Here is a 27,780-nt window from a genome sequence, read left to right as displayed (position 1 = left end):
TGTGAAGTGAAAGTTCAGCAGATTTACTTTGCAAATGAGTCTGGATGCTGCGCTGCCTTTAGCCAATCAGGTCAGGGTTGGTTGGTCTTCTTCACAAAACTCAAAGGTTAATCTTTCCTCAAAGGTAAACCGAGGCAGCCACAGCTTTCTTTCTCTTCTTTTAAGCTGTGAGAGATTTACAGAATTATGATCGGGTTTTGCTGGGATCATCAGGTGCATCCTGCGACCCCCTGTCTATTCAGCATGGACCGCACTTTTAAAAAAAGCACCAAAATGTGCAGAGCAGGGATAGTCTACACTCTTAGAAAAACAGCTTCTGAAAGGGTTCTGGACTGAAAGATTAGGATTAGGATTAGAGTTAGGGTTAGGGTTAGGGTTAGGGTTAGGGTTAGGGTTAGGGTTAGGTTTAGGGTTTGGGTTAGGGTTAGGGTTAGGATTAGGATTTAGGTTAAGGTTAAGATTAGAATTAGGGTTAGAGTTAGGGTTAGGGTTAGGGTTAAGGTTAAGGTCAGGGTTAGAGTTAGAGTTATGATCAGGGTTAAGGTTAAGATTAGGGTTAGGGTTAGAGTTAGGGTTAGGGTTTAGGTTAGGGTTAGGGTTAGGGTTATGATCAGGGTTAAGGTTAAGATTAGGGTTAGGGTTAGAGTTAGGGTTATGATTAGGGTTAAGATTAAGATTAGGGTTAGGATTAGGGTTTAGGTTAGGGTTAGGGTTAGTCTTAGGGTTAAGGTTAGGGTTAGGTTTAGGGTTGTTCTTGGGTTCTGAGGCTCTTCTGTCTTCCTCCCATCCATTTATGAATTCTATATGGAGCCAAAAGTGTTAGGGACCATGTGGCTATATGTCATGGACCCCACTTGGACCCCAGGGTAACTAAAATATGAAAGAATAAAATATATATGCAATATATGCACTAAATTTACAAAATATGGAAACTAAAAATGAATATTAGTCTGAAGATGTTGGGGTTAAGATTAAGGTTCAGGTTATTGATGGTTTTGAAAAACGATTTGCTTTGCTGGGAGCATCAGGTTGCTTTGTTACCAGATGCAGCTTGGCCTACTTCATGACCTTTCTAGCTAGAACCTTGATACAGACTACGGGTGGGTCTTCTGTCACTCTTCTCACTCTTCTCACTCTTCTCGACCATAACTTCTTTAGGGTTCCAGAAAGTGGTTCTTTATCTTTGGCATCACTCCAAATAGCTACTTTTGGCTCCTTTATTTTTAGACTAAGCTTTGGAACCCCTGGCCTACACAGTTGTCTTAGCCGAGTCATGCAAATGTAGACATCAGCACATCTGTCAACAGATGTTATCTGACATCATACAGCTATCCAGGTGTGCTTGAGCACAAACCTGGATGACGAGGCCTTCTTGCCATCAGACTCTACAATTATAGACATTATTCCCCATTCCTGAACCGCGTCTCATTTCCTTCCACCTTATTTCCAGGTTTTATAGTTTCACATCTGCACTATATGGACAGAAGTATTGGGACACCTGCTCATTCATTGTTTGTTAAGGTTAGGTTTAGGCTTTGAGTTAGGGTTTGGGTTAGGGTTAAAGTTAGGGTTAAGGTAAGGGTTAAAGTTAGGGTTAAGATTAGGGTTAAGGTAAGCATTAGGGTTAAGGTTAGGTTTAGGGTTAAGGTTAGGGTTAAGATTAGGGTTAGGGTTAAGATTGGGGTTAAGGTTAAGGTTAGGGTTAGGGTTAGGGTTAATGTTAGGGTTAAGGTAAGGGTTAGGGTTAAGGTTAAGGTTAGGGTTAAGATTAGGGTTAGGGTTAAGATTGGGGTTAAGGTTAAGGTTAGGGTTAGGGTTAATGTTAGGGTTAAGGTAAGGGTTAAGGTTAGGGTTAAGATTAAGGTTAGGGTTAAGATTGGGGTTAAGGTTAAGGTTAAGATTAGGGTTAATGTTAGGGTTAGGGTTAAGGTAAGGGTTAAGGTTAGGGTTAAGATTAGGGTTAAGGTTAAGATTAGGGTTAGGGTTAAGGTTAGGTTTAGGGCTAAAGTTAGGGTTAAGATTAGGGTTAGGGTTAAGGTTAGGTTTAGGGCTAAGGTTAGGGTTAAGATTAGGGTTAGGGTTAAAATTAGGGTTAGGGTTAAGGTTAGGTTTAAAATTAGGGTTAGGGTTAAGATAAGAGTTAAGGTTAGGGTTAAAATTAGGTTTAGGGTTAAGGTTAGGTTTAGGGCTAAGGTTAGGTTTAAGATTAGGGTTAGGGTTAGGGTTAAGGTTAGGTTTAAGATTAGGGTTAGGGTTAAGGTAAGAGTTAAGGTTAGGGTTAAGGTTAGGGTTACGGTTAAGGTTAGGTTTAGAGTTTGGGTTAAACTGTCCGGAGAAGAAGACTTTCTACTAGATTTTGGAGGAGCATTGCTGTGAGGATTTTTGATTGCATTCAGCGACAAGAGTGTTAGTGAGGTCAGATGTTGAGTAATGATCACCCCCCCTACCTCATCACCCCCAATTCAACCCAAAAGTACTGGATGGACCCCTCGACCCCACCCTTGTTATTCTGCATGGTGACAATAGGTTCATGATGCTTATTTTAGTCCTATTCTATTGGCAGTACACATCTGTGTCAGCAATGGGTGCAACTTACAGTAGCTGAATGTCTTTATTAGGTGTTTCTTGCCTTGCTCTGAGCATTGCTGAGCATGTTGTTGTTCTGGGAAGGAAGTGTGTGTGTGTGTGTGTGTGTGTGTGTGTGTGTATAAAAACAGATTTAGACACTGGCAGACTGTGCTGGTCCATGTAGTTCCTGAACACCAAGCTCATCCCAGCAACGTGGTTTTAACATGTAATTAGCATAAGCCAGTGGAGTGCTTCAGAATTTAAATGGGCATCTTTAGGCTCATAAGCTTAATTTTACAGCCCTCCAAAGCAGGAGCTCAGTGTCAGATAGTGGAGCATGTGGTCGTGGTGTGAATTTCAGGCCTGCTGATTTCTGTTATATTTAGTTTGTAGGGGAAACACGAGGATGCTAATTTGTGATGGGCAGGTGGCCATCAACCGCACAGAGGGAGAGAAGGAGGGTGAGAGAGGGTGAATGCGGATTAGTAAAATGCCACAAATCAAAGACTTCCACATTTATTGGAACAAACCTACAGTTGCTATATGAGTGGCACGTTGGTTAGAAAGCTAAGTTAAACCACGTGCATTGCAGAGCTTGTAAAGTCTAATGCCATAATGCCTAATCCCTGTATAGCCACATTCTAACCCTCAACCAGGGAAAGCTTTTAATAGCATAGTGGTACGTGATCCTACTGGCATTGCTGTTACCGCGAGGGTCATGCGTTTATTGTACGTCAGAAGTTATTTTGTTTATGAAAGCAGCTTTTTATCATAGCATTTTACCTCGAAACAGCAGCTTCAGAATCATGGTGAAGCTCCACTGACTGTAAAAGGGAGAGTAGCGCCGCTAACGTTGCTACTCCGGGCTCAGCACCCCGGAAACTGCATGGCAAGAACTATGCTGGTAACTCTGGTGGTGGTGAAGTGGGCAGGATAACCCAACCCTAGCTACTCTACGGCCTCAGTCCACATGCTTCTCTACCTTTCAGTCATGGTTCTGTTTCTCTCAGCTTGTCCATAAATGCACGTGTACAGGCTCAGTAGTTGGTTATTGATCACAGGGTTGTGGGTTTTGATACCTGGGTTAGCTAAGCAGCCACTGTTGGGCTCTTAAGCAAGGCCATAGTATGGGTACATGCTCTTACTAGGGGTAAGGGGGTGAGAAATGCTCAGGTGCAGATTACAGGCTGGTTTACTGGTGGCTGGTTTACGGTGTCGGTGACAGCTTAAAGAAACTGCATATAATAACACTGTTTTAACACTGTAATAAAAACACTGTAATTATTCCAGAGTCTTACTGGATAGTGATCCTGTCTTCTCTCCTCTTGCTATGTCGTGGATTTAAGGAGAAAAAAAGCTGCATTTGGGCGAAGAAGGGGATGGGATTTGATGCCAACATGGCCGTAATTAGCTTACGTATGTCCAGTCATGAGATTGAGTTTGTGAAAAATAGCTCAGACATGAGCAGTTATTGGTTTTGAATGAGTAGGAGAATGGTGATGCAGTGTAGATCAGGCTTGGGATTCAAAAGAGACAAACATTTAGCTACATATGACATTATGTTAAGAGCTTCTCTACTATATTGTGGAATGTAAAGTGTCTTGATATCATAAATGGTTGTAAAGTTAATTAGGTTTGAACACAATATGTCATGAATGGGTCACCTGGGGGATGTTCGTCCCTAAAAGGTTAAAATAATCACTAAAACAGTAGCTGTGGCTGACATATATCATATATCGAACACCTATTTTCCACCAGGAAGCTTCATGCAGCATCACAGCATTGCCTCTAATATAGCCTTGCTTATATATATTGCTCTATAAATGCCAATGTGGCCTGCTAATTGGTGGGATATAAGCTTCCAGTAGCCCTGTAGCACCAGAGCTAAAAAAAAAAAAAAGCTAACTTTGGACACCCAACATTTCTCAGCTGATTTGGGAAGAGAAAGGAACCAATTGGATGGTCCTGACACTGGCCACCCTGTGGACATGGCTAGACCCCCTAAGGAGTGACTGGCGAGTGGTGAATAGCCTCAGCTCCAGCCGGATGACCCGACTTGGCACCGGCTCGCAGGTTGGGCGAGGTAGACCCAGAGCTTGGCAGTGACTGACGTCCTGAAGAGCGAAGAATACCCTGCTTGTCCTCGGTGACTGAGGGGCTTTTTCATGTGTGTGTCTGTGTTTGTGAGTGTGGTAGAGCGCTGTCATAGGGGCCCTCCTCCTCAAAAAGCCTTTGACTGAAAGGGAGTAATTTATCCCCTCCTTCTGTGGATGCTTGTGCAGTTACTTTTGCATTGCCTGGCTCTCTGGTTTTAAGAGCCAGAGCCAGAACCGTAGACAGAGGACAGTGTCTGTCTTTTACGCTTAGTCACTTTCTGCATTGCACCAAAACAGCACCTCATTAGACTCCTCGTGGCCTTTATTACGCCTTTCCAAGAGGATTAGAAGCCATTAATTAAACTCCAGAGTCAGAGTGGAGGCAGAAGACGGGTAGATTATTTACACCACCTGAGGGGGGTTTGCTTAGTGTGTTTAAAAAAAAGTGCTTCGAGGAAGAGTCGCAGAGTTGAATAAGAATGAATATGAATGAGGGAAATAACAATGTAGCCTGTAAAAATAGAGCTGTTCCTTGAAGAACCTCTAACCTATGGGCTTCTCCAAGAACTCAAACGTTTCTTATTGTTCTGTGCCTGTAAGAACTTTTGTGATCGCTCAGTATGAACTCTGGTTTCTCAAAGAACCCATCTGAATTAAGGGAGGAATCCCTTTTTACAATTAATTTATGATTTATTATTTTATTGATTATTACTTTTACCCCCAAAAGGGCCTCAAGAATATTTCCCTTTTAACACTGTAGGCCAAAATAGAGAGCCTGGATAGTCCCAGCAGGTACTGGTTGCCATTGGATGCTGAATTTTATTTGAGGAAAAATTCAAAACCCAGCTTATTTTGGTTGGAAATCAAACGTACATTTTCGTTAGAAAACAATATTAGTTCCAAAATTAGACAGACGTTGGCATCTGACATTTGTAAGATGTTAAATTTTGGTTATTTAACATCACAACTTAAATCCAAGCAAATATGAACATCAGCTGTTGTCAATATTCAGACTGGGCTCAGAGTAACAGCCTAACAGCCTAATGTGCCACTATAGGTAGGAGCCATACCACTGACTCAGTAGCCTGAGTCAGAGAGAGCACAATCGGCCGTGCTATCTGCAAGTGGGATGATGGCGCTCTCTCTTTCCCAAATCGCTCTTAAAGCAGTGTTAGCTGGCACTGGAGCCGGAGACCTGGTGCTTTCCTCAGAGCGAGTTGGCTGCCTGGCAAAATTGACGTTGGCAGAAGACATTGCCCTGACATTGGTCACCCAAAAGGCCACCCTATGGACATTGTTGGCCAGCTGGGATGTTATTCACTGCACTCATTACCATCTGACACCATTGCAATTAAGAGCATCATACCGCCTGTTTATTGGCCATAGCTAAGTCCAGCTCCCCCACACCCAGAGCAAATTACAGACTTCGCTCGTTCAGTCTGTTCCCCTCCTCCAGCCCAGGCCCCTGACCTGCTCTGAACGTCTCCGGGATGGCTAATAAAAGAGGGAGAGAGAAGCTGGGGCTTGTCTGGTGGGTGGGGTGATGAGATATTTGAGAAAAGGACAAGATCTGACCGATGGACTGGGTTCTGTTCTGTGATATGACTTCTTTGTTTCAGAGACTCTTCAGCTTTAACTCAGTGAGACGCATTCCCCTCTTTAGCCTTGCTGTGAAACACTTTGGTGATTTTGGCAGGTGTCCAGGAGAGGGATCCGCTATGCAGAGTGTATGAGTCATTAGGAGCCGGGTTTGTGCTGGTACAGCTACACGGTTTGGAGTAATTACGTTCGGCAGGAAGGAGTTTGGCCCGAAGTCGTTGCGTGCGTCTGGCCGGCTCAAGAGCTTAGCGGGTTCAGGGACGTCCCAGGCCAGCAGAAGATGTGTGCTTTTATAGACTGATCTGAGACCAGTTTTGCTTTATTATCACTGTACTCTCTTTTTAAGCAAAGGTTCCTGATCAGTTCTTGGTTTGGATGTAAAACCTTGGAACCTTTTTTATTAAGTTATGTAAAGTTAAATAAAATAAAAAAGCATCCATTGAAAGTTATTCGAGTTATTAGACGAGTGAGGGGTGCGTTATTGCGTGCTGATCAGCTGTATGGAGCAGATGTGGCCAGTAGAGATTATTTGTCATGTTATGTAATGATCTGTTGTGCAGCATCGCATTATATCCCATCATTTTGGCAGAATTCACAATTTTGGATCTTTTCAGTGTATTTATCCATTTCCTATCCATATTTCCATTTTTCCATTTCCATATCCAGTTCCCAGCATGCATTACACTCATGCGTTACACAACAACATCGCGGTAAAGACATGGTGATGTAAACACGTTGGCCCTGAATTACATTCCCCAACTGTAGGGGGAGCCCATGAGCAAGAGATTTCAGTTCTCTGAAATGCAGTAGTAGTAATACTACCACTACTATTACTATTACTACTACTGCTACCACTACTAATAATAATTATAATAACAACAATAAGAGTAATAATAATAATATTATAATAAAATTGCTGTCTGTAAGATACATTAACGATAATAATAATAATAATAATAATAATAAATATTTTGCCATGTATATATATATATATATATATATATATATATATATATATATATATATATATATATATACACACCCCTATATCAGTGTATAAACACGGCCTGGTTGTGTTGTGCAGTTGGAGGAGCGTGCGGCTTGTCTGGACGTGTTAGATATACAGCCTCAGGCATGAAGAGGTTCAGAGCTCCAGCTAAATACCTGTCTGATGAGACGTCCCACAGACAGAATCACACCTTTGTCTCAGTATGGCGGATGTCATCAGGGGAGCGGGCGGGTGTTGACATGCTGCGTAAAAACACACACGCCACACAGGCAACAAACCACAAGTGTGTGCACACAAGCTCACAGACACCACAGCCACACACAAAAACACCACCACAAAACCCAAACACTGTCACCATGCGCTCATCTCCAACCTCGCTGCGCCTGAACAGGCCATTGGTCAGGGTCTTTCATGGGCTGTCACTTCAGTCATCAGTCTGAACATCTGCTAACCGTCCAGGCCCCCGTCCAGGCCCCCGTCCCGGCCCCTGACAGCAGCCTAGAACAGAAGGTGCTAGATAATGAGGACGTGTTCTTTTTTAGATTGTGTCTCGTTTGCATGGTTGGTGTGTCTGGCCTGTGTCAATACTGGCTGTGCTACATTTCCTGTTAAATGGCCACAGGGTGTCAATGTTTGTCTTCCTAGGAATTACTCTGGCTTTATGGAGGTGTGAGCACTTTGTTGACAGCGGGAAGGCAAGCGTACCTCATTGCGCTGCACTGCAGCTAGATTAAACACTGACCACACTTTCATGAGTCAGGTGAAATCGGTGTTTTAGGCCGGAGGGATTTGGAGCGTATTCTAAATGCATCATTATGGAGCAAGGATATGTGTGTAGGATAGACTCTGAACTTGTGTAATATGTTGCATAATGAAGAGACTAACTCCATACCTTCCTCACTGTTCAGTTGCTAAGTAACCTGAGACGGTGAACTACTTTTTAAAGTCACCAACTGTATTTCTTAGGCTGGATTTGCTTGATGAAACCTGCACAGGTAGAAACCTCATTTCTTGGCAGTAACTAACAGTAAGATGAATACAGTAATGTTAATAATTCACATTATATATTATGCTTATTATACAGTCAGGTGCATAAGTATGTGGACAGTGCCACAGTTGTTTTTGTTATTTTGCCTCAAAACAGGCTGCACCTGGCTGTAAAACTGCTTATTGGTCAATTATGCAATTTATACCCCTCTAGTCCACACCTGGCATTATTAGGCAGCATGGAGCCAATAGGGTCATCATGTTCATCTGCTCCAAAGAGTCCTATTCTATTGGCAGTACTTCTTCTCTACAGAGACCAGACAAGCTGTGTGTGTGCATTTGCACACACCGGCAGAGGTGGTCTTCTGGAGGAGTGAAGGAGAGCCCAGTCATTAGAGGTGGGTGGTGCACAGGATATGCCCCTCCCCCTCAGATCACCACAGATGCCTAGTTTGATCACTGAGGGATTTTAGGAGGGTGTTCCACCCTTAGCAAATATTCCAAGAGACCAAAATCCCAAGTTTCTGTTCCATGGAATGTCGATTCAGAAAGTCTGAAGGCTGAATTGCAGTGACGATGTTACACAGAGCAGCACAAAGTGTGTGAGGGAAGGGAAGTTTTGCTGTGAACTTCCAGCCTTAGTCATACATCAGTGTTGCTCAGCAACCTGAGACTGAGACTGTGACTTAATCTGAACGCTAACCTACAGAAGAGGCTATTTTATGAGTGGAGCTAAAAGAAATCCAAAGAAACAAAGGGCTCTCATACGGCTCGGTCAACACCTCACTGCCTACTTAAGCTCTCGGCTGGTTATCGCTGCCACAGTGTGGTCTCTCGCTTCTCCTGGGAGGCCAGAATTAGCAGCCCTGTTGTTGATAAGATAAAGGGTTTAACACTGCTCGCCATGCCGGCCTGGTCCAGCCAGGAGCCGTGCTGTGAAGCCTCCCCAAATAACCCGCATTCCTTCCCTTCCTGGAACCTGCTGCTACCTGTTCCACTTTAGGATCCCTCCCCACCCCTCCTGCCTTCCCTCAAATCCTCAGCTCCTTGCGTCTTGCGGGTCACTCACTCTCCTTCTCTGTGGTCAGTAGTTTTGAGGTTGCATGTTTAATTTGAAATATTAGAACAAAAACGTAGAACAAAGTTCTACGATCAGTTGCAGAATAAATACATAAATAAAATGATTGATTTTTGATGTAGCCGTATTGATAGATATGCATATTTTGTAAACATTAATAGAATATTTGCAGCCATTAAAAAATCAGATAATAAATAACTTACTGTTGGTTGGGGGTTGTTATTAGGATTATAATGCACCTTGCAAAACAATAGCAACAGTAAGACCCTAGCAACCACTAAGCCAACACACAGGAATAGCATAGCAACCATCTAGAAAAACAGTGTCACCCTAGCACTGCCTAGACCACGTAGCGAGGGCCTAGCAACTGCCTGGGAATGAGGACCATTCAGGCTGCCCAAACATTCTGCATTTTCTCAGCTAGGAAACACAGCTTGTACTGCCAATAGAATAGGACTCTCTGGAGCAGATGATGCTGTCTAATGCCAGTCGTGGGCTAAAGGGGTATAAAGCCCCCCAGCATTGGGCTGTGGAGCAGTGGAAGAACTGTGTTCTCTAGAATGATGGTGGTGGAGCTCCATCCAGTACTTTTGGGATTAGTTGGGGATGATGAGGTGAGGTGGTGATCATCCATTATTCTGACTTCACTATCATTCTATCTCTTGTCACTGAATGCAAACAAATCCTCACAGCAATGCACCTACCCAGCAAAAGCAGGAAACTCTTTTTACTACCCCTGTGAGAATACTGTGACTTGGATGAACTGGTACTGGTGCAGAGGAATTCTTGCATGCCACAGGTTCCCAAAATAAGATTCGGGTTTGGTCTGGTAATAATACGATCCAACTGTCTGACCTGGGGCACAGAGAATCCCGCCTGCGTACTGTGTGCTAAACTCATTGTACCGGCTCTGCACCGCTCTGGTTTCGTCCTTCCCTCTGAAGAAGTCCAGTGCAGACCTCAGACAGGACAGGGTGAGCAGAAACCTCAGGTGCTGTTTTCCACCCTTTTAGGAGCCCAGCAGGAGCGAGACGTTTACAGATTAGTGGTAAATTACAAGTTAATGGGCCACAGTGAAAACAAAGGCTGTTGTGCTGGAATGTTTTAATTGGCCGGTGAGAGCAGAGAGAGAGGGAGCGGTGGGTCTGTGAGGAGTTTGACCCCAAGCGCTGCTTAGGGCTGCTGTGCGCCTGACTGTAATAAATAACTATTCCCCACAGGTTTCACACCAGTAACCTACGTGTTTGTTTTCGGACGTTTTCTGGATAGAAATGTCCCGACAGGACTGGCCCCCAGTCTCGGACCTACAGAAGGGTCCAGAGTTGGTGGAAAAGTGCTGTTTTGGAAAAGCTACAAGCTTCATTTTTCGAAACTGAAGGGTGAAAGTCTTTTTTTTTGATCACTGAGATTAAAGTCGGGGTTAGGCCTCCCAGCAGACTTCCAACCACTCAGCAACTTCTTTTTAACCATCTAACAACACCATAGCAATCACCTAGAAACCAGTAGACAGAAAGTTAGGGTTAGGATTAGACAGTGGACAGAAAGTTAGGGTTAGGATTAGACAGTGGACAGAAAGTTAGGGTTAGGATTAGGCAGTGGACAGAAGGTTAGGGTTAGGATTAGACAGTGAACAGAAGGTTAGGATTAGGATTAGACAGTGGACAGAAGGTTAGGGTTAGGATTAGACAGTGGACAGAAGGTTAGGGTTAGGGTTAGGCAGAGGACAGAAGATTAGGGTTAGGATTAGACAGTGGACAGAAGGTTAGGGTTAGGGTTAGGCAGTGGACAGAAGGTTAGGGTTAGGATTAGACAGTGGACAGAAGGTTAGGATTAGGATTAGACAGTGGACAGAAGGTTAGGGTTAGGATTAGACAGTGGACAGAAGGTTAGGGTTAGGGTTAGGCAGAGGACAGAAGATTAGGGTTAGGATTAGACAGTGGACAGAAGGTTAGGGTTAGGGTTAGGCAGAGGACAGAAGATTAGGGTTAGGATTAGACAGTGGACAGAAGGTTAGGGTTAGGCAGTGGACAGAAGGTTAGGGTTAGGATTAGACAGTGGACAGAAGGTTAGGATTAGGATTAGACAGTGGACAGAAGGTTAGGGTTAGGATTAGACAGTGGACAGAAGGTTAGGGTTAGGGTTAGGCAGAGGACAGAAGATTAGGGTTAGGATTAGACAGTGGACAGAAAGTTAGGGTTAGGATTAGACAGTGGACAGAAGGTTAAGGTTAGGATTAGACAGTGGACAGAAGGTTAGGATTGGACAGTGGACAGAAAGTTAGGGTTAGGATTGGACAGTGGACAGAAAGTTAGGGTTAGGATTAGACAGTGGACAGAAGGTTAGGGTTAGGATTAGACAGTGGACAGAAGGTTAGGGTTAGGATTAGACAGTGGACAGAAGGTTAGGATTAGGATTAGACAGTGGATAGAAAGTTAGGGTTAGGATTAGACAGTGGACAGAAGGTTAAGGTTAGGATTAGACAGTGGACAGAAGGTTAGGATTGGACAGTGGACAGAAAGTTAGGGTTAGGATTGGACAGTGGACAGAAAGTTAGGGTTAGGATTAGACAGTGGACAGAAGGTTAGGGTTAGGATTAGACAGTGGACAGAAGGTTAGGGTTAGGATTAGACAGTGGACAGAAGGTTAGGGTTAGGATTAGACAGTGGACAGAAGGTTAGGATTAGGATTAGACAGTGGACAGAAGGTTAGGGTTAGGATTAGACAGTGGACAGAAAGTTAGGGTTAGGATTAGACAGTGGATAGAAGGTTAGGATTAGGATTAGACAGTGGACAGAAAGTTAGGGTTAGGATTAGACAGTGGACAGAAGGTTAGGATTAGGATTAGACAGTGGATAGAAAGTTAGGGTTAGGATTAGACAGTGGACAGAAGGTTAAGGTTAGGATTAGACAGTGGACAGAAGGTTAGGGTTAGGATTAGACAGTGGACAGAAGGTTAGGATTGGACAGTGGACAGAAAGTTAGGGTTAGGATTAGACAGTGGACAGAAGGTTAGGGTTAGGATTAGACAGTGGACAGAAGGTTAGGATTAGACAGTGGACAGAAGGTTAGGGTTAGGATTAGACAGTGGACAGAAGGTTAGGGTTAGGATTAGACAGTGGACAGAAGGTTAGGGTTAGGATTAGACAGTGGACAGAAGGTTAAGATTATGCAATGGATAGAAAATTAGGGTTAGGTTTAGACAGTGTGTGTGTGTGTGTGTGTGTGTGTGTGTGTGTGAAAGAGGTAAACCTGGATCTGTGTGTGTTTGTATGTTTGAAGGAAGTACACAAGCTTGCTTATGCATACCTGTCTTTGTGCATGTGTGTGTGTGTGTGTGTGTGTGTGTGTATGTGTGTGTGTGTGTGTATGCGTGTGTGGAACCTTCACAGCAGTGCTGACACACTCCTGATGAAGACACTGAGCTTCAGGGCTTGAAGTTATTTCCAGCGTGTGGCTTGACCTTGAAGAGTGGTGGGTGATAGCGCAGGAGGTGAAAGCTCAAGCAGCAAATTGCAGCCTTTTAGTGCTGAGGCCCAGCAGACAGCACAGCTGGACTCAACTGAGAATCACTGACCGTTTCTGAGAAGTGGGCAGTAAAACCCTGGACTAATATTTGCTTTATCGACGCGACAAAATGTACATTTCTGTGGTAAAAGCATCGCCAGCACAGATGTTTGTGGACACCCCTTCTAATGAATGCATTGATTCAGCTACTTTAAGCTGCACTCATTGCTGACACAGATGTGCAAATGCACACAGCTTGTCTAGTCCCTGTAGTGAAGAAGTACTGCCAATAGAATAGGACTCTCTGGAGCAGATCAACATCATGACCCTATTGGCTCCATGCTGCCTAATGCCAGGCGTGGGCTAGAGGGGTATAAAGCCCCCCAGCATTGAGGAGCTGGTTGTTCTCTGGAATGATGGTGGTGGTGGAGCTCCATCCAGTACAGGATCAACTCTTTTAATACCCTTGATTTCAGAAGGAGCAATGAGTAATCAGCAGGTGTCCCAAGACTTTTGTCCATATTTAGCATATAAATATTTAAATTAAATGAACATTTGACCTCTGTGTTGATCCTGATGTGTGTTTGTATGTGTGTATCGGAACACCATAGCATACAGGCTAATAGTATGTACATGACTGATCTGCTGTGAGGCAGTGATGAGCTATCGTAACCTTTCCCTGTCCAGTGACTTTGCTCCCTCATGACAACCTGCATGTTAATGATGTGTGTGTGTGTGTGTGTGTTTGCCGATGACAAGGCTTATGCAACCAGAGCAAATACATTCAGCTGCTGTGTCCCTCTGTGTTTGGGCACAGAGCTGGCATCTGCACCAAGGGGGCTAGCAGAGCAGAAAGAAGCCACCTGTGTAAGAGCTCTGTGGGGACTGGGACAGAGTGGACACCCCAATAACCAGTGTCCCTCCCAAATCCCAACTCAGGCACCGTCCTTAACATCAAGCCTAACCTTAATCCCAAACCTGTCCCTAACGTTGGCCTTATTTCCAGCGAATTTCCTTTCCCTGTATATGCAAATGTAAGTACAGTAAGTGCCCCAGTGCGGCTGGCATTTACTGATATTGGGATGACTGGTATTTAGTATTGATAAATAATATTTATATTTATTTTTTAATTATCTAATTGTATATTTAAGTATTATTTTTCACATGGTTGTGGGTTCAATCCTTGCATTGATCCCTGCCTGTAAGAAGTGTGGTGTGTTTGACCCATATCAGCCTAGTACTTCAGTTTCCATAGATTGAGGAGAGGTGGTGCGGTTCAGTGAGGGTCTCGTTGGATGTGTGAGAAATAAAGGTCGTAAAGGAATTAGTTAATGATGGGCCAAAAGGAGTGACTGTTTGTGGGCGTGGCCAAAGACCATAGTGTGAAAAAAGGAGCTGAATCTGCAGGTGTATGGAAGCGTACGGTCATACGGGTCTACCAGCAGTGGCAAAAATCCCAGCCTACAGGAAACTCTCCTCAGAATTGTGACCAAAATACGACACTAATACAGGATCACCGGCAGGTGACTTCTATTCCAGGCAAGAGCTGCTTCTAGAAGTCTGCGCAGGTTCTTCACCACTAATTTCTGAAAGAACACTCCACAGGGATCTGCAGACCATTAACATATGGAGCAGAGTGACACGCAAGACGTCTTTACCCAAGAATGAGGAGAATGATGGGTAATTTCCTGTAGGCTGGGATTTCTGCCACTGCTGGTAGACCCGTATGACCGTATGCTTCCATACACCTGCAGATTCACTATGGTCTTTGGCCACGCCCACATGCAGTCACTCCTTTTAGCCAATCATTAACTGTATCTGCTTTGCGACCCATTTCCCACACATCCAACGAGACCCTCACCTCCTACTACCTCTCAATCTCAATCTGTGAATGTCGTCACACACCCACAGGTATTTATAGCTCCATTGTGCAGCGCCATCTGCAGGAGACTGAAATTACTACCACCTTAAACACACAAGGTGACCAATTTTATGTCGGGGGAGCTAGTGTTTATATAATTAGTCACATATACGTCCATAGTTCTTATAAGAACTGCACACTAGTCACCTCCTCAGGACATGTCCAGATATGTCCACACAAAAAGAGATTTAGCTGGCCTGGACTTGGAATCCTATTTACACTGTCCAGTCCTGGCTCTTATCCTCAGTTTGTTTCTGATTTCTCTGTGTATATAAACAGTGCTGTCGACTCAGCATGCGAGACAGATGGAGTGAACTTCTCGTACCCTTAAAATATGCAGCAGAAGAGAAATGTCCAATTAGACAATGAACTCCTCATTCAGGTTCATGCTGCAGAAACAGGGACTTTGGGGAGATTCCGGCCTGTTTTGACTTACTCCCCCTGTCATGAAGCTGGGGTATTTGGGGAGGTCAGTCAGAGTGTCCTTGTGACAGCGTGGATCAGCGGCAGTTGTCATGGTGGAATTTGCAGTGGACAGTGATGGGCTCCTCAAAAACAGACATGCCTTTGTGCCGGAACAAACAGACAACATTTAGGAAAACAAGCCAGGCTTGCCTTGGTCCTAATGCCGGACGGATGGCTGTCAGGCGCCAGGATGAGTTATGGGAGGTACTCCTAAGGAGTTTGTTTTGGCAGTGAGGAGCAGAGACACGAGTCTGGCGTTTTTTGATAAATGAGGTTAGAATAGGGGGAAACAGCAAAAGCGTGATGGAGGTGGAGAACCCTCCAGAACCCTCCAGAACCCTCTATGCTCTTAAAGCTCAATAAAAAGGACCATAAAATGGACACTAACTACGTTTCTTAGTTCTTGACCTGGGCCGAACCTGGACATTTACAAAATCTTTACAGGCCTGTTTCTCTGCATGCCAGCATACTCTGACTTTCTACCACGAAATGCTCCCTGGGTCGTCTCTTAAAGCCAAATTGAGCACCCTTCTGGATAAGTGCCATACACTATTCATACTCATTAGCTTGTTTTCTATTTTGCTGCTCCCACTTCTAAACAAACTGCAGGGCCTTTGCACTGGCTCTTGTCCCCAGTGTCACTTCTGAGCCAATTCGTCAGCTTTAGGGGCACTGCAAGTTCCCAGTTAGAGGCTCAGTCACTGTAATGCAGTGCAGCGATGCTGTTAGTGTGGGGTCTAATACCCCCTAAATAAACTCTGGGGCTGTTACCTCATCATCACTTTCAAGCTGTCATTTTCACTCGGGCCTCCCACCCCTCATCAACGACTGAACAAGGAAATGACTTCAACAAACACACTCATTCACCTTTTAGCTTCAACCAAAGCCTGATTCTCAAAATTTAGATTTAAGTTAAAATGAATACTTAGGGTTCGGCCTGTCATGATAAATGATCAAATAAATAATTACGCTAAACGATATTATTGTCATGTTAAGACCACGTTATGCTACTGGTACAATCACAATATGGCATAATAATGCAGTTATATTCTTTTAATAAGCACATTTATTTATTTATTTAATATTTTTCTCTTATTCTCCCAATTTGGTGCTGCCAGCTGACTCCCTCTAGCATTAGCAATGCTCCCAACACTAGGAGATATAAGTGGAGCCAGCCACCACCTCTTTTTTTTTTTTACCTGCTACCAATACGACATATGGAGCAGGATAAGGGGACAGAGTGCCATCTATCCACTCGGATTGTGCTCTCTCTGACTCTGGACGCTGATGGCAAAGTGGCAAGGCTCTGCATTTAAACCCCACAACCCCCCGGAAACAGACGTTTGTTGGCATAGCAACGCTTCATCACTTCCTTTTGGTATGAAAAAGGTTAGTGCATTAATAGTTTATTTGCTTCTCCAATAATTTAAGATAAATCTGTGCAGAAAGTTTAATAAAAATCATTATCCACTGAATTTCTAATAGGATATTTGACAATTAAATGAAAATGAGGGATTTTTCAGTAACTGCATGGATGAATAGGTGTATATGTCCTCCTAATAAAGAGCTCAGTCAGTATGTATAAAAAAATGTGAGTTATTAATCTACAAAGATTATGAGAATATAGTGTTGAGAAAGTAATTGGGTGAGCATCTATGAGCACCGACCAAGCCCAGCTTTTCATGGCCTTAACCAGTGCACAATCACTTGTATATAACAGGGGAGTCACAGTACAGTATTTATTCTATATTCTGCAACCCCAGCGTGAGCCATGAGTGTGATTGATTCTGATGGTTTCAATCCTTGATAATCTCACCTCTTCAATCCGTTAATCTCTCAGACTATAGGTTCATCTGGTCCACCTTCACCGTATGGGCTCAGGTGGTCAGGATCAGTAAATGCTTAGACCTCAAAAACCTCTAGAAGTCCTACGACCCAAACCCTGAGAGCTGAATAGCTCTGCTTAATGATGTTATGTAATCTTCTGTAGCCCATTAGACCTGAACCGGTGCCCCTTCATATTTACTGACACCCTCCAGCTGGATGCACATGGGTGGGGGGGGGGGGCAACACAGGGGTAAAACCAGCCTTCTTTCAGTGTACAGTGTTCTGGGTGAGGATAGCACAGGAAGCCACCGAAGGGTTAAGCACCAGGCGCCCGCCCCAGTACGAGTTAATGATTAGAGTAGAGCGCCGGGGTGGAGGAAAGGGAGCAGGCTGGGGCCGTGCTGAGGGTGTGTGTGAGTTTGTGTGTGTTTGGGATGGGGGGGGGGGGGGGGGGGGGGGTGTAGGGGTGGGTGGGAGTGTTGTAAGGAAAGGGGAGCGCAGGAGCCGCCGTGCTTAAATCCAGCTGGCTGCTCTGCTGGGAATGTAATCCATATGTGCGCGTGAGTTCAGCAGCAGGAGAAAGGAGAGATACTATCCTCAAAAGCAGCGACTGTTTCTGCTCCTTCTTGCTGAAATTCCACTCATACTGACCCCTGGGTCCTGGTGCGCACTAAGCAGCCAACACAAAAGAGTGAGAGAGGGGCAGAAAGTGAGCAGTTGTAGGATGATGGAAGGCGAGGAGGCAGTGGACGAGGGAGCTGCGAGGTAGGTCTGTGCTTGGAAATGTTTGCACTGTCGCTGGATTTACTAGCAGCACTTTGACTTCACCCTGCGCTGTTCGGACTGTGTCTGGAGGGGTGGTGGAGGTATGCGGAGTGTGTGTGTGTGTGTGTGTGTGTGGTGTACAAGAGGGAGTGACAGAGGCGTGGAGCACAGTGTCTTGTCTGTTTGTTTGGGGTTTTTTTGCAGAAAAGAACAAAGGCAAGAGCAAAGTAGATCTTGCTTCTGAATCTGAATTGCTGAGATGTTCAGAGGAGGCCCAAAAAGGTGCAGAACCTTCTCAGACTCAAACATTTACCTCCTGATGTTAATGGATAACTGCTTGTTAAGGTCTGGTCCACACCCCATGGGTTGCTCCACTGCTCATGTTGCAGTTCCTATCTCTCTACTGTTTGCATAGCCCTCGCGCTGCTCGTTTGGCACTACTATCAGCTGCAGGTGGGAGTGATGGGAGAATGAATGGACTGTTATACTCAAGGCTTCTGGTCAATTGCCATTCCGTTTATCAGCCAGTCATTTCTTTTCCTACCCTAAAAATAGATGTTATGATTGTAGTGGTGAGGACTGTTTAGGCTCCGAGGCAAATACCAGGGACCACCTAGCAAACTTGACCTCAGCCCCTCACCTGCCTATAAAACTTGGCTGCTAATTGCAGCAGAGGGCAGAACTTCAGAGACCTGCTGAGACCTGCAAATGAACTCTCTGTACTTGAGTTATGGCTCTCTGTTGAGCTTCAGTAGATGTTCCATCAACTTTACACACGTATTAAGTAATACTTTGGGCTAGGGTTGCAGGGGTAGCTGTGGCTAGGTATACCAGTGTGAAAATTTATGACGGAGAATCCCAGCAGTTTTAAAAAGCAACCAATCAACCAAATAATGTAGACAATAATCCGCGGATTATTTAAAATGAGAATAATTTAAATGGTTATTAGCTGGAAATAAATAAAGATTAGCTCAGAGGCTCAGCAGACAAGTTTGTATCACAAGTTTGAATCCCTGGTCATTCTGCTTTGTCATCAGCAGCCGGAGTCTGAGAGTGCACAGTTGGCCTTGGGTGGGTAGATGGTGCAGCCTCCCTTCATCACTATTAAACAGCGTTGGCTGGCACAAGCGTCTTGTTAGCTGGTGTGGTGGAGCTGGGGACCTACGCTTTTCAGAATCTGCTTCACCACACATGCAGCTTTATTTATTTATTTATTTATTTATTTATTTATTTTCATTGATTCATTGATTAATTTGACAGTAGTTTTAAGCTTAAACTACAGTACAACCAAAACATATTCATTCAAATATTATTAATTTAATCCCAGTGTATATTAACAATAATAACAACCAGAGGAAGAAATGTAAACTGTGTTATTTTCTGAGATGGTTATCATACCATGAAAATCTCTGCAACTTCTGCTACACTAATTTGGGCATATTTTTGCAACACTGTTAACACTCCTCAAAGTGTCGTCATAGTATCAGCAGCAGATTTTGAGATTTCTTTATTGTTAAAAGCTGAAAGATATGGATGCTGATGAGTGCTGACATGAAAACTGGCTGATCTACACGTTTGATGGTCAGTGTACTCTGTAAGGGAACGTGTAGCGTAGGTCCGGTGTTTGTTTCTGTAAATTTGGCTCAGAAACTGGGGTTGGAGAGAAAGGGTGGTCTTCAGACTGCAGACATAAAGGAGGCCGTCCCAGGCCTGACTACTTCTTGGCTCACCAGAGGCTGCCTTGAGTATTTTGACTGGAGGAATTTCTCTTGTTTAAACACAGCTCACTCGCAATAAAGTTCAACCCCTCAAAAAACGCTGACTGACGGGAACAGCGATACGTGCCGGAGGACAATATTATATATAAAAAAAAACACAAGTGAGCAAAAAAGCCAAAAAAAATTAATTATGAAACGCCCTGGTCTCGACACGCTTAAAAATACAGTATATGTTCTAATGAAAGCATTCAGCTACTTTACTCTGTGGAGCAGTGGAGGAACTGTGCTCTCTGCAATGATGGTGGAGAAGCTCCATCCAGTACTTTTGGATGGGATGAGTTGGGGCAGCAAATGCTCCTTCAAAGTCTAGTAGAAAGTCTTCCCCGGATAGTAGATGTAGTTACTCCAACAAAAGCAGAAAAACACTTTCCTTAGTAAAAAAAAAAAAAATAAAATAAATAAATAAATAAATAAATAAATAAAAACAATATACATTATATATAATGTATATATATATTTATGATTTATTTATTTATTTATTAAACCTTTTAAAAATATATATGATAAATTTTAGGAGAAACATTGAATGAACAGGTGTCCTAATACTTTTGTCCATGCGGTGTATAAAACTGCCAAAAACAAGGAGCATCCTTTCCTAAAGTTTCTTTAAGAATTTTATATTAGTATTTTTTGTAGAAAAGATGGTTGAGTGTGTAGAACCTTTGAAGTGTAGAACCAAATCAAGGCTTTTCCTAGAACCATATGTCCAAGTCTAGAACCATTTAGCAATGCTTGTATGGAGGTCTCCCTTTTAGAGGCCCTTGAAGCTGAAGGCTTCAGAGCCTGTCTACACCTGCTTGCCCTATGGTGACATCAGCGGTGCAGATATTGACAGTCACACAGGTCGTCAGTCCCTTCACGCCCACATAAGAGCGACGTGACATGTTAGACAGGGCTTGATGAAAGACTAGCTCAGCTCTTAATGAATGCCTTGCTGTGTAGGAAGAAGAACTTCCTTGGGTGAAGGCATTTGTCAAGTGTTGATTTGGAGCTCTTCTGTGCTCCAGTGTTGGCACGAGACCGTGCTATTGCTGTAAGCTGGCAACATGCCACCCGGTTTGCCTCTCTTTTTCTCTCATGAGAGGCAAGGCGTGCGAGAGGAGCGGAGAACAGGGAGTTCAGTGCCCGTCGGACAGAGTTATTGTTCTCAGGAATGCTTTGTTAACACTCCTCTCCTCTGTGCATGCGTGTGCCTGCGCCGGATTGGAATCATTCATCACGAAAGCACGTATTTGGAGCTGAAAAGAAGTAGCTGCCTGGGACAAACGCTGTGAGTGCTCATCAAGAGCTCTGAAGATCAGGACCAAGCAGCCTCACCTCTCTAATCCTGGAAAGGGAGGTTTGGAATAGTTCAGAGATGAGATCAGTCGCTAAATTCAGCTATTCACCAACGTCTTCCCACTGTTCTGGAAGGTTAATCGAACCTACTGCAACTCTTTTACTGTCTTTGGCATCACAAAGTCTTGGTAGCTCATGCAACATCCAGTTTTACAGCAAAGGGTTTAGATGACTGCGCTTGAAAGGAACGTAGTAAAATAAAAAGGGTTAAAAGGTTAAAGGGTTATTTAAATGATTCCATATAGGGCTGTACGATATTGGGAAAAACTGAAAAAGGTATATATATATATATATATATATATATATATATATTATATATTGCAATAAGTAAAATATCAGGAAAATGCACCACATGCAAAACATGTCATGAAATTATTAATGCACTCTGTGTGTCTTAGATTGGAGTAAAAAAATAATATTAGGTAGATCTTTTTCATATATCTCTGGTAGATAAATTATAAAACCACTTCTGGTTCCATTTAATCTATATCTATATTAAAGTATCAAAGTGACGTACTTTTTACACAGCGCTGAAAAAAATGGGTGTTAAATTGGTTATAGAAAAACATTTCTAGGGTGTAGAACATCACTGAACCCCAGTGAGAATCATTATCCACCCATTGAGAACCTCATGAACATTGGTGAGTCTTCTTAAGACTGGCTGTCCTGCCAAAATGTCCCCAAATGTGCAGTGGTGAATCGTCCAGAAAGCTGCCTCATTGTCTTTTTAACTGTTAGAATTCATTAAAAAGGTTAGAATTCATCCATTAGCTCATCGGAAAATACTGCCAACCAATAGAAACACCAACAGTTTCATTTTTACAAAATACAATCCCTACATCTGTTGGTTTACAGACAAACTAGTCCAAAGTGTCAATCTTAAAACTAAAACTGTGTTTCACAGCAGGGACATCTAACCATCATTCAGACATGGTGGTAGTGTGCAACCTAGTCTGATGTTTTGCTGCCTCTGTAACTGGACAACCAATGTAGTACGTAAATATGTAGTTTCGTATATCAACAGACTAATAGTAATAGTCATCACCATCATCATCACCATCATATAAAATGCTTTTCAGAAACCCCAAGACACTTACAACAGCAAATACACAGGGGATTGGGTTATGCAGCATGACAGTGGTCCAAAACAGACAATATTTATAGGGTTTAAGGTCAGTGTTTCTCAATCCTGGTCCTGGACATACCCTGCCCTGCACACTTTAGTGCTTTCCCAGCACCCAGCACACCTGATGCAACGCATCAGCTCATTAACCAGCCCTTTCAGAGCTGCAGGGAGTCCACTAAAATATGCAGGGTAGTGTGCCTCCAGGACCGGGGTTGGGAAACGCTGTTTTAGAGTCAAAGTCCTGACTTGAACTTAATAGCAATGCTTTGGCAGGGCCTCAAACAAGCTGTTCATACTTGAAAACCTACCAGTATATCTGTATATATTTAAAACCCCTTAAAGCAAATTAAGGCAAAGAGTGGTCTCAGGTTCCTCTGTAATAACACGAGGAAGGCTGATATCAAATTATAGAAAATTGGTTAGTGATTTTGATAAAATGCCCAAAAGGTATTAAAGCTTCACCTAATTCTCAAACGAGTGTTGGCATTCCTCAATGGCATTCCTGCGGTAATACTCTGGTCCATGTATTTTACACTACTGCAGTAAAGTTCAGTAGTGCGAGAAAATATTCTTCTGCCAGCAGCAGCCCAGAGGAGCTAACTCAAAGATTTGGGTTGCCGTGTCACTTTGTTGACCTGATCTAGAAGGATGTTCCTCGCCTAATTCCAAGCATTCATCGTTAAAGAAACATCTTAACCGGCCTCAGATCCACAATAAAGGGCTTCTTGTGCCACCAACCTCAAAGCAAACCATAGTCACACACACACACATGGCCTTGTTTTGTCTGATTCAGAGTGCCCTCATCAAAGAAGTGCTTAAGAGAGCATTAACACTTGTTTAGCATCTACAGATGTCATGCTCCAGCTCCAGCTCCTGTTTTGCCAACATTGGTTTGGTGTTTACCCCATGACCAAGCTAATTAATTAGCACAATGCTGAGGCTGGTGTTTGCCTCACGGCCATAATCTTGTAATTGTATAGCTGTGAATGGCGGGAGCCTCCTGAGCACAGTAGGCTTGTTGTAGATTATTCTGGCTCCAGAAGTCAGGACGTAAGCAAACCTGAATTAGAGCGAATTTCCTGAATTATTTCAATTGAATTTTACACGTAGTTGGGAAACAAATCAGTCTTGCTTTGTTTTGCCGTTATCTGGTACGACAAAAGATCCTGCAAGTTTATGCAACAGATTTTTTTCTGATTCTTTCCTGCATGCCAGAGCTATGTAGAGATTGATGGCCTCGACTGATTTCCGAGATGGATTTCCTTTTAATCTTTGGCACAGTGGGGCGTGTTCGTGATTGCCGTTGCCTCCAGTCCATTCTTTCTCTCTCGTTATTCTATAAACCCACTTTCTTTGTTCTCTGTAATGATTCAAATTTGACTTTCCACGTGCACTCAGCGCTTTCTTCACCGTGTGTTCTGGAGGGGGTGTATGGTTCCTGTTAGCTCTTGAAGGAAATTGTGCGAAATAATTATCCTATCCGTGGGCGTAGAGCCAGAGCCCTTTAACTAAAAGCCGGGCTGAGCCTTTGCCTCTCTTAACCTAGTCATGATAGATGTGTGCGCATAAATCTGACTGCAGCACAATTACGCAGCCCTATCTGCGCAGGACCGGCTTTGGGCTTCGCACATGTTCCGGTTTAGATTCTGTAATGGAAAAAATAAAACGTCATCATCATCATCACTCATCTGAAATGCACCAGCAATGGTGGTGTTTTATTGGTTCATATATTACCAGCTTGGATATACTTCATTTTCCCCTTTCCAGAGCGCATATGGATGCGGGCAGCTGCTACTTTTCCACACAAGAAAAGAGTCGTCTTAGGCCATGTTCTCGTCTTAAAACGATAGGTGTAGGTATACATTATACCCAGGCTCACTGGACATTTATCAGAAACTTCACCACTGTCACTGGCCAGATATTATGTGGACAGTAGACCACATCACATTATAGCTCAGACCTGTCAAAGCAAGACCACTACAAGACGGTGTCCTGTGGTATGTGGTATGTGTCCTCCGCATTTAACCCATCTGGTAGTGAACACACACACACACACACACACACACACACACACAGCAGTGGGCAGCCAACTCCAGCGCCCAGGGAGCAGAGAGGGTAAAGGGCAGCAGATCCTTTAAGTCCTGTAAGTTGTGAGTTGGGCGGACCCTCCATGAGCACCAGTGAGAGCCTTGGGCGCCTATAATCCTATCGCTGGTTCACTGGTTGTCCTTCCTTGGAGCACTTTTGGTAGGGACTGACCACTGCATACCGGGAGAGAACACCCCACATAGACCTGCCTGATGTTTTGGAGATGTTCTGACCCAGTTTGGTTCTTGTCAAAGTGCTTCAGAAATGTGCACATGCCCAATCATGCTTGCTTTTCCTGCTTCCAACACATCACCTTCAAGAACTGATGGTTCACTTACTGCCTGATATGTAGATCCCGTACAGGAGCCACTGGAACAGATCCTCAGTGTGATTCATTTCACTTTAGTGGATTTAATGTTATGAAAAGTTTACAGTTACTGACTCTAGCCAGTCGTTTGGTGCACAGTTTGTCAGCCCACTTTACCCAGGAAAGGGACCACCATTGGAGCATAATGTAGCAGGTATTATTAGGGTGGTCGACCATGTTTTCCTTGCTTTTAATCTCGAATCAAAATGTAATATTAGATTAAGACTAAGACAAAAGATCAAATACACAATTAATCATTTACTAATTAAAGGTGCAAGGTTATCCAACATGCAGATTAGTCCTGTAAAAAGTAATTGTACTCGTAGTTACTCAAGCAAATAATTAAAGAATAGCATTCAGCTGATTCAGCCAGTCCTGTTAAATGTAAACCTCATCAGAGTTTCACAAAGTCACCACAAAGTTCATAACAAGCACACGAGGCCATGACCGATGATCAAACCTACTGAGCTAAATCAGTCTGTAATGGGTTATAAAGCATTTATATGGGTTTGGAACTTCAACCAAAGAAACCACAGTGAGAACTATTATCTGCAAGTCGTGGCTGGCCTGTCAAAATATCCCCAAGTGTGCTGTGGTGGCAAGTCATCTAGGAGGTCACCAAAAGGTCCAGGAAAGCAATCAAGGAACTACAGGGCCTTGCAAGTGTGTGTTTGATTAGGTTCTCTATGTTCATTCACTGGGAGATAAAGGCATTAGGCAACAGTAGAGAAATCCAGGTGGCCATTAGGAGTTGAAAAAATGACCTGGGGGGGGGGGTGCCCTAAGCTTTGTTTAAAGAGTGGGTGATCATATGATAATCTTCATTTTCATAAAGTCCTGCTCTCTTTTATTTACGCTGGAATTTAATTTAGTTTGACTTTTGTTCAAATGAAAAGTTGGGGAGCGCTAACTTTGTGGGGGGTGGGTTGTTTGGGGGGGGGTACTGTAGCTCAGGTGTCTACAGTACCACCACCACTGTTGATGTCAGTGCTGGGAATGCTGGGATTGAGCCCCTAACCACAATGTATCTGGTCTGCAGTTGGTCAGAACAGAGCATCTCCAAAACATCAGGCACAGGCAGGTCTTGTGGGCTGTTCCTGGTATGCAGTGGTCAGTACCTACCAAAAGTCAAAAGTTGCCACAGTGGAGGCCCCACTTCACAACCTGGCGGGACCTAACTGATGGATCGGCTGCTAGCGTTAGTCTCTGTGTTCTAGACACCACGGGGCACCTTCTGAGGTCTTGTGGAGTCCATGCCTTGAATGGTCAGTGCGAGGGGGGTTCACATTGTAGGTTGTAGGTTTCTGATAAATTGGCCAATGAGAGTAGGTGAGCACACACACAGAACGGTGGGCAGCCAACTCCAGCGCCCAGGGAGCAGAGAGGGTGAAGGGCCTTGCTCAAGGGCCCAACAGTGGGTATCAAACCCACAACCCTGTCATCACTAGCCTGGAGCTCTAACCGCTGAGCCTCCACTGCCCCTGTCAGGTAGATAATGACCTAAAAACCCTGTCAGCTCTGCCTAGTTCCACAAAACCTCACCTGGAACTGAACTGGAACTGTGAGAAGGAAGGCGATGTTTCAACCGTGAACTATAAATGTTATATTGCTCAATCCAGCTTCAAGTGCCCTGGCAGGCCCTCAACTAGCCACTTAACAGGAACCTTAGGGAGCACGACAATAAAAACCACTGTGATGTTGATGTTTAAAATCTGGTTTGTTCAGCAGACTGACAGATTGTGTAACACTTGTTTGCTTCCCACTGATTAGATTCTGTGCGTCGTGTTTCTCTGAAAACCTTCATTCCTTCATCCAACATCGGCCCTAATGCACGTTGATCGAGGCTCTGTTTCCATCACATGTAGCACTGGCAGTTATTTTCAGATTAAAAGAACCGGTGGTGCATTAATAGAGGAATGATGGGGGTATTAGAAGCCAGTTTGGTGCGCTGCTGCGACATGTCTCGGTTTTCGTCGAACTGCACAGGAACGTGTGGCGCTTCCTTCCGAGGAGGTGGACTGGTTCCAGCTGGAATCTAGGTTTTTTTTCTTCCCCATTTGCTTCAGAATGCATTCATAGCCCTGACCCCCAACTCCGGCCTGTACCATCTCTTGTGTTGAGGGATTTGTTGACGTCCTTCTGGGCATGAAAGGAGCCTCCATTGCTAGTTTTTAATCTTTCTTTTCGTCTGTCTGGTATGCTTCCACCACACATGCCGCCCATTGAGACACAGCGGTTGCTCAAGAGTACGGGTCCTGCAGGGTAGCTTTAAGAGACCTCGTCAAGGCAACGGAGGGTGTTAGCAGCCAGCCAGAACAAATAGCTGCAGCGTCCACTTAATACTCCAGAGCTTCGTATACCTGATATATTGTTTTCCAGACCGCCTACATGTGTTTTTATAGGAACAGTCCTTCACAAGTGAGTGTGTGTGTGAGTGTGTGTGAGTGTGTTTGTTGTGGAAGCAGAGGAATATCTTACTTTTCTTTGACATCGGCTCTGTTTGGATGAAGTAATAGCATGTTGTATTATCATTGGCAGCCAAAGCAGAGCATAAGCACACAAAGTACTTCCAGTTGATTTTGTATGGAGTTACACTTGGGGAGAATACTTGGACTTTACTAGGGTCCGCTTCAACATGGTTGAAGAATCCAGTAGCCCCTTCTAACGAATGCAGTCAACTACTTTACATTGCACCCAGAGCTGACACAGCTTGTCTAGTCCCTGTAGAGAAGAAGTATTGCCAATAGAATAGGACTCTCTGGAGCAGATCAACATTAATAAACCTATCAGCACCATGCTGCCTAATGCCAGGCGTGGGCTAGAGGGGTATAAAGCCCCCCAGCATTGAGCTGTGGAGCAGTGGAGGAACTGTGTTCTCTGAAATGATGGATGGGATGAGTTGCGGAGTTGGGGATGAGGTGGAGTGGTGATCATCCAACACATGGCTGAATGCAATCAAATCCTCACAGCAATTCTCGTGGTAATATCTAGTAGAAAGGCTTCTTCTCTGGATAGTAGAGACAGTTACTCAACAAAAGCAGGATTTAATAGCCTTGATTACAAAAGAAAGACTGAATATGCAGGTGTCCCAATACTTTTGTCCGTATCTGTCCTTGCAGCTCTTATATCTCAATAACGATTACTATGTGCACATTTAGCTGGTGTGTTTGATTACTATGTGCACATTTAGCTGGTGTTATTTTCTCTATAAGTTGTTGATAATGCAATAACAGTCAGTCATAGACGCTGGTGCCCCCACCACTA

General features: G+C 43.9%; 1 protein-coding gene across 6 annotated transcripts in view; it reads left to right on the top strand.

The window, feature by feature from the left end:
• plekha6 (pleckstrin homology domain containing, family A member 6) overlaps nt 1-27,780 on the top strand; it is a 153,222-nt gene that overhangs the window by 39,090 nt on the left and 86,352 nt on the right. The window contains exon 1 of one of the 6 annotated variants that reach the window (XM_072665528.1): nt 17,565-17,819. The exons of the other annotated variants lie outside the window; for them this stretch is intronic. Coding sequence (XP_072521629.1) covers nt 17,779-17,819 — 41 coding nt within the window. The 5' untranslated portion in view covers nt 17,565-17,778. Of the gene's footprint in view, nt 1-17,564; nt 17,820-27,780 lie in introns of those variants that run through there. 6 annotated transcript variants of the gene reach the window in all.

Source organism: Salminus brasiliensis, chromosome 21, assembly GCF_030463535.1.
Source record: "Salminus brasiliensis chromosome 21, fSalBra1.hap2, whole genome shotgun sequence".
In the NCBI taxonomy this organism is placed as follows: Eukaryota; Metazoa; Chordata; class Actinopteri; order Characiformes; family Bryconidae; genus Salminus; species Salminus brasiliensis.
This window is presented reverse-complemented; position numbering and strand designations above follow the sequence as displayed.